The sequence below is a fragment of the Neodiprion pinetum genome, chromosome 4 (assembly GCF_021155775.2).
Source record: "Neodiprion pinetum isolate iyNeoPine1 chromosome 4, iyNeoPine1.2, whole genome shotgun sequence".
Lineage (NCBI taxonomy): Eukaryota > Metazoa > Arthropoda > Insecta > Hymenoptera > Diprionidae > Neodiprion > Neodiprion pinetum.
This window is the reverse complement of record NC_060235.2, coordinates 6,894,735-6,911,703: the sequence shown is the minus strand read 5'-3', so window position 1 is coordinate 6,911,703 and position 16,969 is coordinate 6,894,735. Positions and strand designations below refer to the sequence as shown.

The 16,969-nt window shown below is 43.1% G+C and overlaps 1 protein-coding gene across 9 annotated transcripts in view; it reads left to right on the top strand.

Annotated features, from left to right (window-relative positions):
• Positions 1-15,461, top strand: part of LOC124215857 (disintegrin and metalloproteinase domain-containing protein 10) — a 350,156-nt gene extending 334,695 nt beyond the window's left edge. For all 9 annotated transcript variants that reach the window (XM_046619705.2, XM_046619706.2, XM_046619700.2 and 6 more), the window contains 6 exons: positions 3,829-3,998; positions 7,789-7,956; positions 10,039-10,166; positions 10,258-10,372; positions 10,468-10,602; positions 13,525-15,461. In XM_046619705.2, coding sequence (XP_046475661.1) covers positions 3,829-3,998; positions 7,789-7,956; positions 10,039-10,166; positions 10,258-10,372; positions 10,468-10,602; positions 13,525-14,472 — 1,664 coding nt within the window. In that variant the 3' untranslated portion in view covers positions 14,473-15,461. The remainder of the gene's footprint in view (positions 1-3,828; positions 3,999-7,788; positions 7,957-10,038; positions 10,167-10,257; positions 10,373-10,467; positions 10,603-13,524) is intronic.
• The last annotated feature ends 1,508 nt before the right edge of the window (positions 15,462-16,969 follow it).

Here is a 16,969-nt window from a genome sequence, read left to right as displayed (position 1 = left end):
TTCCTTAAAATATTTATTCCAAGAGCCTGAATCTGTCAGGGGTGGAAAATCCAGCTCCCTACCTCCACTCGACCCGCCGTCGACGTCTCCGCCTCCGTTGTTTAAATGAAACCCGTTAAACGGGGTACGCGGGGTGCGTGCCCCACGGATTCGAATTTCATTCGGCAACCCTTGCGCGAATTTAACTCCCCGGACGACGTTTGACTCCGGAAAAGGGTCGCGCACCCTTTTACGTTACACGCCCCGGGATTGTCGCAAATATCAGCGAAACGCTGGTCACACGGTGCCTCGAACCACCTCGACCGTTACCACGGTGATAAACACCCCTCGGAATTTTCCTTTACTCGTGATTGTCCTGCAAATTAGAAATTCTAATTTCAACTCTCGGCAAAGATTGCGTTATACGCTGGCTTAAGCTTTCTCCTCATTTCTTTTTTCCGAACACCTCAAAGTATTTCCGAACTCGAGGGCATTCTCAAATTATATCGTGTAACGGAAACCTCTGGGCAAGAAGTGTAGTTTCAGTCCTTACCGCCGTGAAACCAATTTTACAACCCTCTGTCCGCTGTCGTGGCGTCATAAAAATAATGGCCGCATTACCATATTGAAATATATCTCCGGGGTGCCTGTTACAATGAAATGGGAAAATTTCATAAGAACAATTTCTACATGTGATGAAAATGTAGGAGGGACCGTGGAATGGAACAAAGTGCCTCAACGCGTCTGAATTTATCAGTATAAAATATTATGAACAAGAATTACATCGGCTAAAATGAATATTGGCCACTCATCACTTAAACGACGAGTGAGTGAAATGAAATTTCAAGCTGAAATATGATCTTCCTCACTGTCCCTGAGATGAACCTTACGCTAAAAAATTCAGTTTGAGACTGAAAGAAGTCTTGCTGGTTTCAACTACCACCGCGAAACACCGATTGTTACTACCTGATGAACGCCCAATTGCGTTAATTGGCAGTCGCGTGTGATGGTCCATATATTACAGTGTCTCGTTGAATTAGGAACCCTCTCCGTGGCGCAGGCGAGTTTCCCGACAGTGTGGCGATCCACGTAACAGATTCTGACACGTAGGGAGAGACGATTATTATTATTATTGGAAGGGGTGGAAAAATTTCTGAAGGATTCAATTAATGCCCGTGGAGCACGCAAAGACGCCGGGGGTTGCGGGGGTTTCGCCGGTTGATACGTGTCGATAGATAGATAGGATAGAAAGAAGGCTTGAGAAGAGAACTGGCGAACGGTATCACCGGTACATTCGATTAGCCTCAACAAAGGCGCAGTTAATGGACTGTCTATCCACCAACCCATCGGATCCACCTTTTGTTGACTCGCACCGTGCAGCTGATTGGTCCAAATCGAATACGAATTCGGTGCCCGGTCCAGCCGACGGCGTTAAAGCGATAGCGTGCCCCTCCAGTGTATTAATAACATATCTATAACATCTGCAGAAGGACGCAAGTTCCAGAGTTACCGGTTAAAGACGTGGGTCAGTTTATACCCCGGTATTTGCCCAACCTCAACGCGATAAAGATCTCTCCTCTCACATTCTCCCAATCACCATGCGATGCACCCGAAGCTATTGCTGGAGTCCCAGTTAGCTTGTGAATGCAGTTGAAACTTGCACGCTGTTTGATGCACCCCTTCCTCAACCCGGGTTCACATCGTATAGCTTGCCGTGCTTCGCGGTGACACAAGTTTATCGGGAAACTGCATAATGCATAGACCAGTCACACGGCGTGCAGGCTGCTTGCACCTCCAAACTGACCCCCTTTGAAACCGCCCTCTTCCCTTGACGGTACCCATCCAAATACGGCCCGATCTACACCCTGCAGGCACCGTTAGCTGCAGGACTAACCAATAGAGCTAGTTAACCGCCTGCAGCGACGATCAAACATGGAAACCTTACTCGAACCGTATCCGCTAGGCTCTTGATGCAGGTACTTTCTCAACATTGCGTGCGACGGTTCATTTTGACGAGGGGTTGACCGTTCTCAGTTCTACGGTCAGTCGTACGCTCGACTTACTACATGAATTTAAATTACTGCGAGTGAATTCAAATGACTTCCTATCATTGTGAGTAAGTTAATCAAGTGACTTGGCGTTGATCTAGGTATACGTATTTGAAGACGGGTGCACATCTGATGATAACACGAGTTGACGTCGCATATCACGCGTGGTTGTAAATCAATTCTCATTCCGAAAAACTTTTCGCAATATGTACACTTCACTCCAACAATAAGTATCGTCAGCATATCGTTCCATAAAATGGATGAGAAGACTAAAAATAGCTGGTGAAGGTAAATACAATAATGACAAACAAGTAACATCCGCGATATCAAACTGTTGTATTGACGACTGACTTCTCTGTTTAACTTGTCGTCACTGTTAGGATGAGACAAGAGATTTACACTTGATTTTGTTGCCAATAGCCTAACGCGAACGGAATATATTTCCCGGAGTTTGACCTGAAACATGCAAAGTCTTTGACCAATCGCGTGATGCGGCCGAGTATCGAATGGGACGAGGTCAACCGGTGCTGGTATAATACTGGGCGTAGAATACGTGTTTGACAGTGCCCCGAAAATTCAAGACTCTAGGTGATCGATGAGGCTTTTCATTCCAGTTTAGTGCATAGTGTGACGGTATACAGCATGGGAGTTTTTCCTTTCAGACACCGCGTCCTTCGCCTTTTCCAACAAAAGCTGGAAGACTCCTTGTAAGCAGCGCAAACCAGTAGGTGGAGTATTGGATTCTGGAAGGTGATTCAGAGTGATTGCATGGAGAGTGAAACTAGGCTGACAGCCGCGTCACCCGCGTGGCTCGCGAGCTTTTCTATACCGAAGAAAAAGCGCAGGGCTGAAGTTTTGCTAGGTAAAAGGGAAGAAGCCCGGACCCGTTTAGTACATGCCTTGCATATTTCATTAGAACGCCGTGGATAAGCTGCGGTATTAGCTAAGCCAACTTTCCCGTATCAAAAACAGCTCAGGACAAGTAAATTTTCGGCTTCAACTCATCGTCGGTCGCTTAGCGAGTTCTTGAATCTTTCTTTACCGCTCTTTTCGCACTCGACCCACTTTTCCTCCCGCCATGCAGTCCATTATATCGAGTGAAGCGCTGTTTTTCAATACCAGCTTCTTTCTTCTTTCGCTGCTGCACTTTACGCCACTCGTGTCCGCTAATCTACACTAGTGTGAAACGCTCTTGTCACCGGGTATATGTGGGTGCATTTGGTATTCCGAGACAGCTCTTTCCCTACTGGGAATTACAATACCATCGTTCCATTCCTCGTATTTCTGTTAGTATGTGTGTATAGGCATTTGGATACATACGGTAGTAAGTAGGATTTCATGCTCAAAGCTTTTATCAACACTATAACCCATACGTTCTTATCGAAACAAGTGTGAACATCCGTGATTTACTGAAACAAGGCATCGTCGAAAAAAATATATACTCATAGCTTTATTTCTAATGTTCTTGAACGTCATCGCGTAAATTTCAAGATTTGAAGAATATAACCAACCTTTGCAATACACTGAGAAAAAATCATAGTCAATAAATTTGTTCTTTCACAATTAGTTCAGTAAAACGTTTTAATGTCCTTTGGATACTTCGACGGGAGTTTTCAACGGAATAATTCTTCACTTGAAAGAAGTGACACTATAGGATTTTTTTTGCAGATAAATCACACGCCAGTATTCAACGTAGAATCAATCGTGTCAACTATCAAATTTTGGCATACACCGTTTGAAAAAATTATCATATGCAGCATTGTGTCTAGAGTGATTGATACAGTTTTTGTTCTCTTCACAGAGCCACAGTCTTCGCTTTGCGGAAACGGTGTGGTGGAGGAAGGCGAGGAGTGTGATTGCGGTTGGGAAGAGGATTGCAACGATCCCTGCTGTCATCCTCAACGACGTCATCATCCAGCCCACGAGATACCCTGTCGGTTAACCGAGGGTTCGGTCTGCAGCCCGAGTCAGGTGAGAGTACTTGATATTCTCATAATACCGGAAGACAAACCGTTTCGGAAATCGCAGCAGCGTCTTGCGCCGTTGTTTTCGACGACCCTTGACTGTGAGATTTTTTCTCAAAGACGATTTAGAAGTTTGGGTTACAATACAGATTGAACGACACGTATACAACATGACTTTCCTACCGCCGGCTGATTTACGCGGGTCACGCGATTCGTTCCAGTGGATTTTTCGCGTACCAAACCGAGATTGATTTCCGTTGAGGACGGAATATTGGATGCCGCTAGCTGGCTTTATTGCATCCGGTTTCATCGTCTCCAAACGAAAAGAGACGGGGTTATTCGAGAGCCTAAGAAAACAAACCCGTCCCTTTTCTTGCCACTCCAACTCAATTATTAATGAAATTAAGTTACTCTGCAACTGTGTTTGCTACACGTTTATTACTGCGATGAGCTTTAGTAGCTATCTCAGCGGCTCTGATAATCAAAGGGTCCAATATTAATACAAAGTTTGGGCCAAAACTTCCCCAAGTTTCATGTACACCGACGAAACTCTCGTAGGCCACATCCAATTTCCTCTGGTCTTGTCTTTTTGTTCAAACGTTTACTCTGCAGCTCTGAACGTACTGCTTCCCATTCCTACGAATGGAACAGTGAGAACATAGTTTCATAAAAAGACTTTAGCGGTCCGAAGACTATGAAAAAAACCAGCGTTTAGCACCCTTGACGAATCATCTTCGACGGCCTCCATTACTGGTCATTCGATTGATCCAGTAACTCGGTTGTTGTTGAGGCGTCTCTGCCATTTTAACATCAAAGACAAGTGTAACACTGAAGTTGCGGAAAGCAGAAGCTGCACGTATTGTTTGCGTCAGAGTTGCGTTGCTTCGTGGCGTGTTCGATAGTATTATAGTACATGCTGAAGGACCAAGGGAGCCGAGGATCCTGCGGGATGTAACGGGTTTGCTGAGGACAAACATGTACCAGGATGTGACCTGTGTAAACCGTCTTCCGTTATCGGACCGCTGCAACATCCTGTAGAGGTACACCAACTCCTCCGGCAGGCGTGGGACATAAAGTTTTGCCGGGTTGGTATAAGTTCCGTTTATACACGGTACCGCCTTTACGTGTACTGTCTGCGTTCCTAGTTTTGTTCGTACAACGATGCGATCATATTTATGCGTAAAATCAACACAAAGTCCTGATGTGTAAATCTGATGAAAGTGTTCGTGATGGATGGAAGCGACCCTGTCTCCTGATTGAACATCGCCAAGATTCAATTCCTTGTTCCCGTTGGTTGAGTATCAAAAGCGAAAACCCACCAGCGGAGCTTCTGCAGTCCCTGGTAATCTACTCCCTGCCATCGAACGTACGTTTTCTTAGACTAAACGAGTTCGGGCGGTAATCTATCACCATTAAAGGTAGTCAAAGTCGGGTTTATGTACGCGAACGGGTGGTGGAAGGAGGCGGGTGGTATCCGTCTGATTTACAAAGTGGTAAGATTAATTATCTTATCTCTTCTCGTTGCTTTTGGACCAAGTTTCCTACCCCGCGATATAGAAACCGGCCCGGAGCTACCGCCGCAATTCATTTGATTAATTATTCTCATTTCCTCTGCAAACACGCGGACAATCTTGTCGCAGAATCTCGAATACACGCGGGGAAAACGAACTGTGCTAATCCCTAAGGCGTGTGTATAAGCACCGCTGGAAACTGCGACCACGATCCACGCGGTTGTATTTCTTATCGAGTCCATTCGACGGTGATGAAGCGGAATTTTCAACTCGGAAAAGACGGAAAAGCTGCACGTCTCCGGGTTCTCGATGTTGCAGAACTTCCCGAGGCGTTACGAACCGTATATAGAGCTACCATATTGCAGTCTCCAAAACGGAAGTCGGTGCATTAGAGAGGCGGGTGGCGGGTGGCGTATAGAACAAGAAACTTTGGAAGACTTTCGCTACAGAAATACGTACAGAATACCCACTGCAGCGATGGGAATGGATAGATCACATCTGCCGAGGTGAGTGCAACTGCTACTGCAAAGTTGCGGCTCGGCCGTTCCGACAATTTCCGACCTAACCACCCCGGTCCTGCTACCCCCTTTAGGATCGTCCAAGATAAATGGAGTTGGGTGCTGGAAAAAGTTACTTTTTACTCGGTGTAAACATCCAGGCTTTTAGCCGTGCCGCTCGGGCACCAAACGATGCTAAATGCTCACCGAGACCCGATGTACAAAGCATCCTGTGGCTGGAAGAGCGTCAACCTCTCAAATGCGGGATACGAAGTATAAGGTACACCAGTGCCCACCACCCCTCGGTACTTACCGGATACCAGGAGCATGATACAAGTGCGATTCACACTTGTCCAAGCTTCTTTCAAAGCGATTTATTTCCCCGGTTTCCGCTGGGCGCGGCGTCGTTCCCGGTCGTTACAATTAAAGCCTCGACAAATCCGGCGTGTTTCAACGGTGTCTTAAGAGTGTCGACGGTAAAACCGAGTTCAGCTTTCAATTTTCTTTCTCGCTGGTTTGTACACGAGATCAAATAACGTTCGGAGAGTTATACGTTGCATGCTTTCGACATTGTGAGATACTTTATCGAATTTTTCTTGCGATTGTGTTATACACGGGTAAATTACGCGCATGAGAAGAGGGTAGCACGATTTCGCCAAATCGTTCGTCCCTGTTTCCCCCGAAATTCCCAAACTTTCGAACTGTTGTATTACGTCTGGAATTGTCGACGCCTTGTAACGAAAATTGGATACCTACAACTTTGTTCCATCAGATCGTCCCACCCTTTTCATTCTCACAATCCAACGCGCATTTGCATGTTAGCGAAGATTGAATTTGTCGGTTGTCAGCCTCGATGGCTTCGGCGTTGAAAGTTCAATCAGAGATATTGAAGCCCGCAGAGCTTTCAGCATTCTCCTCTTCACACTGCCGCAGCGCCGTCACGGCTCTCGATCCCGCACCTACACCCGTCAAATGCAAAGTTCATGTTTTGTCAAGGGGAAAATCAATCACGCGTTCCCCAACAATGCGGTATTATTTATTTATCTTTTTTTTTTTGTTCAACCTTTCGCTTCTTCATTCGACCCGAAATCTTTTTCATGCGAATTGTGGTTCTCGAATACTTCGAAACCATATTCGTCATCAACAATTTGGTACAAATGAATCCAAATTACTGAGCTGTAAACATGCCTTGACGGTTGTGAATAAAATTACGTTGTATTTCGAACAAGTCTCTCTTCTCCAGATGTTAAATCCGTAGAGTCTCAGACAAAAATATCCATTTCTTTAAAGCCACCCGGTGTGCATGTACACGAATCTATATGTACGTCGCGGGTCGGAACACCAAAATGGTAATGTGAGGTACACGGTGGGTTCGAATGGCTCGTATCAAGCGAAGCAATCTTGTACCTGATGATCATGGTGTAGTTTCGCATAGTTGCTGCAGGCTTAGGAATTCTGATTTCATTAAAATTTTATCTTTCGTACCTCAGATTCTTTGACGTAGAGGTAACGTTAGCAAAAAGTAGCAGTAACAGTACGCGAAGGATATAATTAAACCCAGATTGAAGCGGAGCTCGCCTTCTTTGACTCTCATGACTATTTCATTTCAGATACGTTGGCTACGCGGAGCGTATTCCGGTCTTATCCTGTCGGATACGATTGGCAGAGTCTGAAAATATACTCGAAATATGCCAACGTCGCGTCAAATTAAAACCTGTATTAATTCACGATCCTCTTCACCGCATTGATTACCGAAGTTGTCATTAATTTTGTATTTTGATCTGTCAAGGGGCCTTGCTGTACGTCTGGATGCACTTTGCGAAACGGAGACAAATGCAGGGACGATAACGGATGCCGAGATGCGAGCTTTTGCGACGGTTATGGTCCCCAGTGTCCGCAATCCATCAACAAACCCAACAAAACCATATGCAACGAGGAGTTCGTCTGCTACATGGGAGTGAGTATCTCATCCCAACAGTAAATAGGCATTCGGCATATAGCTTATGCGGTACGTATCGTTCTGTTCCTCGTCTCGAAACCACTTACAGCCTCCTCGTATCACCCCGTCACATTTACCTCTGATGTATTGATCTCCAAGCACGCGGATTTCTCCCAGCCTCTGTATGTGGCTTCGTCTCTGTGTGGGGGAATAAAATCGTTCACAGCTGTTACACTGCAGAAGAAATTCTGTCAGGGTCAGTGTGTCGCCAACGTCTCTGGATATTCAAATAAATTCAAAAAGATCTCCATCTGGGTATCATTTTGTCGTACGCGTCGGTGAACACCTGTAACGTTTCGTTTTTTACCTTCCCGCTTTTACGAAAGCCTTAAGCACACACCGAGAGCAAACACTGAGAACGACTCATAGGAATCTTCTCAAGCTGTCTCTTGTATCAAAGTAAACGACACGAAGTTAAGATCAGGATTAGCGAACACTGCGAAGCGCCGTAAAGCCTCTTTGTTATTAATCTCTGCTTCAGTTGGGGCAACACGAGTATGACAAGATTGTGGAAACTCCTATGAACTTGGGTACGAGAAATGAGATAGTAGGAACGGAGTCGCGAGTGCTTTGCTAAATCTGCGAAGTGATGAACCCTTAAGTCACAGTGTTGGAAGTCGATTATAGTGGTTTCCAAACAATCTAAACTGTCTGCTCCAAGATGTGAATTTGTTCGTTCGGTATATACGGAAATTGTTTCCAATTAGCAAACTTTGGTGAGAAGAAGAAGAAGACTCCGCTTAAGCACGTTTGAAATTATATAACCAAGTTTTTTTCGAATTCATGAAGCAGACGTGAAATACGTTCCATCTCGGAATGATGAACTCTTCGTCCCTGAATCTGGGATCAGATTCATTCATCAACCAAGCGTTACACACAGCAATCGTACAGATGGGATACATACGTATATTCCGAAGAGTTTGTTTCGCTCTTCGGTAAGTTATTACCACTGTTTTCCTACTTGTTCTTCTGGACGTTCTAAAAATATACGACTTTCTCGTCCACAGCATGGCGTTCCACGAGATAAACTATTTAACTAAGAGTTACGAGTACCTCTCGTATATGCCTCGACTCATACCGGTGTTCGCGCAAGCCAGGACCTCGAGCGAGGTGTGTAGCTCCATAAATTATCGGAAGACAAACGGAACACTTGTAATCGCAGCGCGGCACAAAGTTTCGAAAGTTATAATGGCCGAACTCCCGTGTGGCAACGACACCTTTGTAACATCGTTGTCTACACCAAGTGAGCTCCGTGGCAATGGCAAACTTGCAATACATGCAGATCTGCCTATCGTACTTGCAGATTAGGAACCGTCGATTGGGAATATTGAACACCAAACAGCTGCAGACCCTCGCCCCCACTCAACTCCCGGTTGATCAACTATTCATGGCGCTGATATTTCGCACGTGGCACTTTATCCGCCACGGACAATCGTAATACCCGTGACAACGTGCCTCCTGCCAGAACTTTTTCACATGTGTAACGCATCGTAGCGGATTCCGTCCGCTACAGATTTGTTTCATTCAGCTTGGAATGATCTATCGCGGAGCAGGGAATATGAAAGTTTTGTATTCGAAGGGTGCAATGAAATCTTCTTCTAGCTGCGAGTTTCTCTTTCTTCTCTTCTCCGGCTCTTTTTTTCTCCCTTCTTATTACACCGCTGATCATTCGTCTTGGTCCCAACTAGTCTGGCCACATTTAATCGCTTCCTCTTAATTAAGCCAACGAGTAATTAGGAATGGAGTCAGACACGGAATGGTTCGCAGTAGTCTCTCGCCACGACTCATCTTCGTCCATAAACTTTCTGCTTTCCCTCTTTTTCCTCCTGTTTTTTTTTTTTTTTTGATGAGAGTAATACCTCGAGTAGCAGTTGGTTACACGAAGGTTCCAGACGAGAGAGGGAGGAAACGTTTCAAGTTTCTACCTTTCCTTCAAAGCGATTCATCACTCTCATAATCCCCCAATGCGTAACGCTAGTCTTGATGAAACAAAATTCTTCAACTTTGTTCACTTTTTATCATTAACTTTTTTTTTCACAGGAATGCACCGGGAGCATCTGCCTTGCCTATGGTCTAGAATCGTGCCAATGCATCGCTGCGCCCGACGATCCGCCGACCAAGAGCTGCGAGCTGTGCTGCAAAATACCTGGCGAAAATCAGCCCTGCTTGTAATTTTTTCACGAGATGTTATTGCCGCGTATTTTTTTTTTATTTCTAGTGCAATCTTTAATCACGGGAATATTTTTTTACAATTTTCAGATCCTCCTTCGCTTGGAATTTGCCACCTTACGATATTCCTGACATGTTTTCGAAACCAGGGACACCTTGTAACGACTATAACGGATACTGCGATATCTTTCAAAAGTGTCGGGAGGTGCGTACACAAATATGTTCCCATTCGCTAATCTCGTCGATAAAAATGAAACAAAGCGTTTAAAATGTAAAATATCACGTTCTTATCCTTGCCAGGTCGACCCAAGCGGACCATTGGCCACCCTCAGACGACTCCTTCTATCGGACGCAAGCTTAGCCACTTTTCAACGATGGATAACGGACCATTGGTACGGAGTTGCGATACTGGCTCTCGTGGTCTTGATAGCTCTGGTAAGCATTCGTCGTGACAATGATCTTCTTCTCTTTATTTCGAAAAAAGACAGTGCAAATGATCTGGTACAACAGCGTATTATAGACTTCTGGACTAAATGGTTTATTTATTTTCTTCGCCAGTGTGTTTAGTTATGAAATTTAAAGGCAGGTCAATGTCTGATTTTCTTTTTCGAAGGAACCTCAGCGCGACATAGCTCTCTTTCTACGATAGTTGAAAATCATAAAATGAAGATGAAAAATTTGATTCGAGTTCGGCGTCTGGTGAAAACCTAAAGACTCTATTAATTATTAAACTTATTTATTGTTATTAGAAGTTAATACATTCAACTTCAATCTATTGCGATTGCCAATACCGTGTATATATACGTGAAAAAATATTATTAAGTTTATTATTATGCGCAATTAAAACCATGTCGTATTGTTATAATAAACAGTATCCTAACTGATCGGAAATCAGAAATTAGGGCAATTATTAGCACTAGGAAGACTAGAAAGACGAGTAATATCCTTGGTTAATAAGATAATGAAGTGGGATAGCTAGTCGTAACATTTATTCACCATGGGAGAAGCATGCCGATCGAATCGCGATACATCCCGTAATTTCTCTTAGGCGAATGACGTGCCACTCCTCCAGCTGCCAATACACACAACGTACGTTGCCTGGACGCAGAAATTAATTGAATCTAGTTTTCGTTCCGACCGCAGTATCTAGACGAACCCACTTATTGCGAGTATAAAAAGAAACCAACAAATTACATTTACCGAAAAATAGTTTGTTTAAAAAAAAAAAAAAAAAAAAAAAAAAACGTTCAATTCAAGTTTCGCTCTATCGGTTACTATATTTATTGACTTTTCGACAAATCTCTGCAACGAAATCTGGGAAAAAGCATTCTGGCTAAACTTTAACCCATTTCATCCCAAATGTCCAAAATTTGTACACGACTTTCCGCGATGTAACTTTCGATCAAAGCGTCGCTTGAAAAAAAGAAAAAAAAACATAAATCGATAGCTGTTGATCTCTTCTTTCGAATGGCATGGTCAAAATCAGCCTACGATTTTTTGGAAAAAAGTTATGACCATTTTTTCCATGTTTTTTCGCAAAAATCGCATATTCTGACAATGAAAAAGCAATACCGACCATTGTAAAGGGCACTAATGGTATATTTTTGATCATCCCGTTCATATCGCGTTGGAATTTTTTTGATAAACAAAAATACAAATTTTGGACATTTGGGACGAAATGGGTTAAACAGCCTTCCTCAGATGTCTGAGCTTGAGTTACTCGAATTTGCCGAGATCCATTTCTATTGAACAATAATGAAGTTTTTCCATTCGTGTTAATTCCAATTTGCTAAATCGAAATTGGCGAGAGTGTTTCGCACGGTTTTTTCACTTCTCCGAAACTTTTCATTCAGACTAAGGACCCCTTCCTTTTTCCAGTCACCATAACTGCTGTGATGCTGCCTGAATACCTGTCCGACTCAGGAATCCTATATTAATATTGCGGTTTTGAACGAGGCACGTATCGAGCGTGTAGCCAGGTGTTCCAACCAAGATAAAGCGCCATGCTTATTTGAGAGAACTCTAGCACCAAATGGTATTGGCTCCTTTAGGTATGAGGTACGAGTAGAAACCTGGCGAAATCGTGTGATGTCGGATATGTCTCGCCTCTGTGTGAGTGAGCAGCACTCTCTCACTTTAGCCAGAAACAGAAACCAAAGAGCAAAGTCTGCAGGCCGATGTAACCATCGCGGTACGGCTTATAGCCTCCGATTATAGCAGGCTTGATTATATTCGAAAATTCCAACTTGGAGCACCGAGTTATAAATTTACCTCAAAATGGAATTAATTTTCGTCTTGTTTAAGATCATATTAGCGCCCCATTACTTTGGATTAAAGACTCTGATCCCGTAAATCAGCTCGAATTAGGGCCCCACTGTGTCCTTGAAGCCTCTAAAGCCAGTCTAAACCTGACTGAACAGATTCGTGTAAAATATTTGCGGCCTGATCAGGATTTTGGTAATATTCTTCGATTTGCGATACATCTATTAGTTAATCTTTTTGTAGATCACTGTATCTACAAAGAAAAGAACAATCTAGAGTATCTGTAAATATAATAGGAATTAGAGTCAACGGTTATGGTCAAAAACTCTTTAATTACGTCCTTGTTTCATAATTATAAATATCTTTTATACTGAAAATACATGGTTTCTCCATAAATTTATTCATCGGTGGTTTTTCGCCTAGCACTTGAATTTTTTACGCCAAGGCAACAGCCGAGAAAATTGTTTCCTCGCGTACTAAATATTCATTTGGTAAACTTGACAAAATCAAGACTTAACTCATATCGCTGCGAAAATAACGAGGCTGTTCGTGGTATGAGATTCAAATTATAACTCATTTCACAAAGTTTGCTAAATCAGTTTTACGAATATTTATGTGATATCGTTGAGTTTACAAAATTATGCAGGCTATACCATGATAAAATTCTAAGTTTTCAGTTAACAAATTGGCTAGTTGATCCGGCTAAATGCTTAGCAAAAAGCCTCTTAAGCTTTTCCCCAATTTCCTGCTTACAAATACGATTGTAAATGAGGCAATTGATCTGAATTCGTCGATCAGATTTTGTTTGGTAGAAATTTGTGAATTCCAGATTATCAACCTGCATTTTCAAGATATAGTTTCTACATAGGAACGCAAATTGATTGCCATGATTGAAATTTTTTGGACCGTTTTTACCTAGTTTTTTTTCTCTACGTCACTGAATTTTCATTTGAACCCCGCACACGCGATAAATTTTATCTAATTGATACCATCTCTTTGCCGGTTCACTTGATAATATCCTCAAAATGTTCACGTTTTCACGAAACCTTTCTCCTCGAAGTAATTTTTCCTAATATCTGTGTAAATTTGTTTCAGATTACAGTCGCGCAATTTTTCGGTAGACGGGCCAGTAAGCTTTCGGGCTTGCAGAGCGGCGGAACGGCTGAGTCGGGGGAAAATGACTGTTACGTAAAGGAGATTGGTGGAAAGCGGCAGCAGCAGACGGCACCAAAGATCAGTCCGATGAGCGTGACGAGAATAAAGAAGCGGATTATTGAGACAATGAAGACGATCACTTCGCCGAGCAGAAATAAGACCTGCCCAAATAAATCGGAGCTACGTATATCAAAACTGTTCAATTTCGGTGGAAAAAACGAGAGCGGCGAGGATTCGCAGAGCGAAAATAAACCACGAACGAAGAACCAGAACACGCTGTCCAAGCCGTTCGAAGCTGTCGCCGAGATTCGCCGAGATGGTGCAATAAACGGACGTACGGACGGCGCCGTTTTCTCAACGAGAGAAAAATCGAAGCTGCAAGGATTCGGCGGAGAGGAGGCTGCGGATTACTCGAAAGTTCCATCCACCGAAGACGGAGTATCTGCGGAAATCGCCGATCAAAGTACGCGGGGCTCAAGTGACCGCAAGAAACGCAAGAAGATGACCGATGCGTCGAGCGGAAGCGATTGGGAGAAAAGGGGTTTCGGAAATTGGTTCCTCCGGGGAATTGGGTTCGGGGACACCGCTCTTTTTGGCGATGAATCGTCGCCGAAGCGGCGACGACGTCGCGCCAGAATATCGGTGAAATCGTCATGGACTAACGTGGCGTCGAATTTTCGGAATATCGACGCGCTTCGCGTCTCGCCGAAGCAGCGAAAAGCCGCAGATGCGGCTTCGCCGCAGAACCGATTTCGGGCGAATAATCAATCCACCGAACCGCTGGTCGAACCTGACACACCGGAAACGCCAGAATCACCTGTGCCGGAAGTCGCTGCGTCGCGAGTCGCGACCTCCGACCTTGCCGTGCTTCTAAAAGAAAGTAGTTAGTGGTTTATTCGACTTTAGTGACCGTCTTCAAGTGCACTGAATCGGTTCTACAGTGTTCAAGGAACGCCGTGTAAGACTCGGACTTTGAGCATGCCTACGTAAAAACTATTTTGAATACTTGTCAACTGCAAGAATCGTTTGTACGTATTTAATATCGGCGTTAAGTTGAATTGTAATATACACATTATGCTATAGAATGTATAATAACTGGAGGTAAGAGGAGATCCATCAAATTTTGGTTGCAGTTACTCACGAGAATTTATTTTATTCAGGTATGTAGTGTAAAAATCAGAGGAAATTAGACGCTTAGAAACTTTAATTTTGTTAGGATTTTTCATACTCGCAAACCATACACCGCCGACATCGTTCACGAACGATGACATCTGAAATGAATCATCCATCCACAAACATTATACATGTTAGTCTTATTCATATATAAATGTATTTTTATCGGAACTTGGATACTTGGGAAAGGAAATTAGACAATTTCCGATACCGAGCCGTAAAGCGCTAATATCCTTTGAATTTCTTGAACGCAAATGCAGCTATACGGTTTATGATATTACATATGTATAAGTAAGATCGATCGTGTAATGTGTTTTATAATTGGGAAAGTGTAGACCTGGTATATTTGTACATATTGTATATACCTATAAAGCGGATCTGATTTCCGTATAGAATAAGAGTCCATCGCAGCGTATATATAATTGCGTAGCTCAGACTTGCTAATTTCTTATCTTTTGTTCGAATTTCGAGGGTGAAATAATGGGCGGAGAAAAGACGATGCTGAAAAACGGTTGATTGATGTCATACTCGTCTGGCCTGACACGTTGCGGAAAAGATCGACCATCGAAATGAACAAAGAAGAATTCATTATGCATAGAAAAGGACCAAACGTAGAATATGTAATATCTATAGCAGTAAACATGAAAAATTCTGGTCATAACTGTGTTACGAAATAGTAAAATGTACGTAATTATTGGCATAAATGATGAAGAATCCTGGTAATAATTTCCTTAACCAAATCCCGCTTCCCTAAACCGTGAGGCGTAAACCGTTGATTGAAATTTTCGAGAACTCGTTGATTTATGTGCTGCGCAGCAGGTTGACACAGAGAATTAGGATGTCGCGAAATCTCGAGCCTGCAAAGCAAAGCCCATGAATTATCGCGTACCAACATCTGATAAAGCACTTCTCATCTCGTGTAACGTTTCATCCGGTTAGCGTTCCTCCAATCTCCGGTGTCCCTTGCCCAATTTCCGGTTTTTATCTATATGTACCTATGGGGCTATAGGCGGCTCTGAGCCTGCGTCATTCAGCGATGTCCTCGGAACAAATGCTTGCGAAGGGATAACTGTGGGGGTTGATGAAACTTGTGCGCTTCTGACCAGGTGCGACGGTCACATACGTTGGACATGAAAAAGTGTTAGTAGACGGACACGATTCTACATTCGAACTTCGAAGATCACTTGGCGATAAAATCTATCAAGTTGTTTTGATACAAATGAAAAATACAATTACTTCCGTTCATGTAAACACGGACATGTGCGGATGTGTAATGAAACGAATCAAAGCATGTTGAAAATCGGGTTTCCCGTTTGTAGTCACAACATATAATTATGCTCGCAGATTTTTACGGAAATAAATGACGCGTTCGATCCTTGGATACTATGGTTAAATTATTAACAGTCAGTATGGGGATTTTCATTCCAAGAAATTTCTTGATGATAATATAATTTACTATCCCACAGATGAAGTTCAGGCATTGAAATTATGACACAATTGTATTCTCTGGGTTACCGGAAAAATGCTGAAATCCCGGGTAAAATAGCATCGACTTCATCGGGGATACATATTCTCAAACTCGGAATTCCTAACAAAGAACACGGAGACTGCCTCAGGTGTATAATGAATCGGACCAATACGAGAAATTCTCCGGATCATATAACTAACAAATATCTGATCAATCTTACATTTAGATGTCGGTTACCGATGGAATTATTCAATCAAGTGATGGAAATTGTTTTTCTATCACATTTGTGATAATTATTGCCTGATGTTTACCTGAAGTTTTGTTGCAACATGGACTCAAGTATAATTGAAAACTGTGTATTTTATAAACATCTTGAAATGATGTACACATACTTTTTATATGTGAAAGAGTTTCAATTTTCGGATAAAAATGCACTTGCTTTGAAAGAGATTCGAAGATTTATACATACAATAATGTTGATACCTGAATCATTGACTAAAGAATATAAAGACAGTTGCCCTAATGGGCTTTGGTGTGACAACCAAAAATCGTCGTGCGCTTGCGCTCCCTGAGATGTTCCAACGGTAGAGTTGAGAACTTATTGCAGAACATCAGAGAGTTTACCGATTTCGACATGATGCTGGCCGCATTCACCTTCCAAGTAGCACAGTCTTCGCAATGGTAAGCCCAAGCCAGTACTCAGCCTGTGTGTACTTACAAACTTGCTGGCGATATAAGAACATG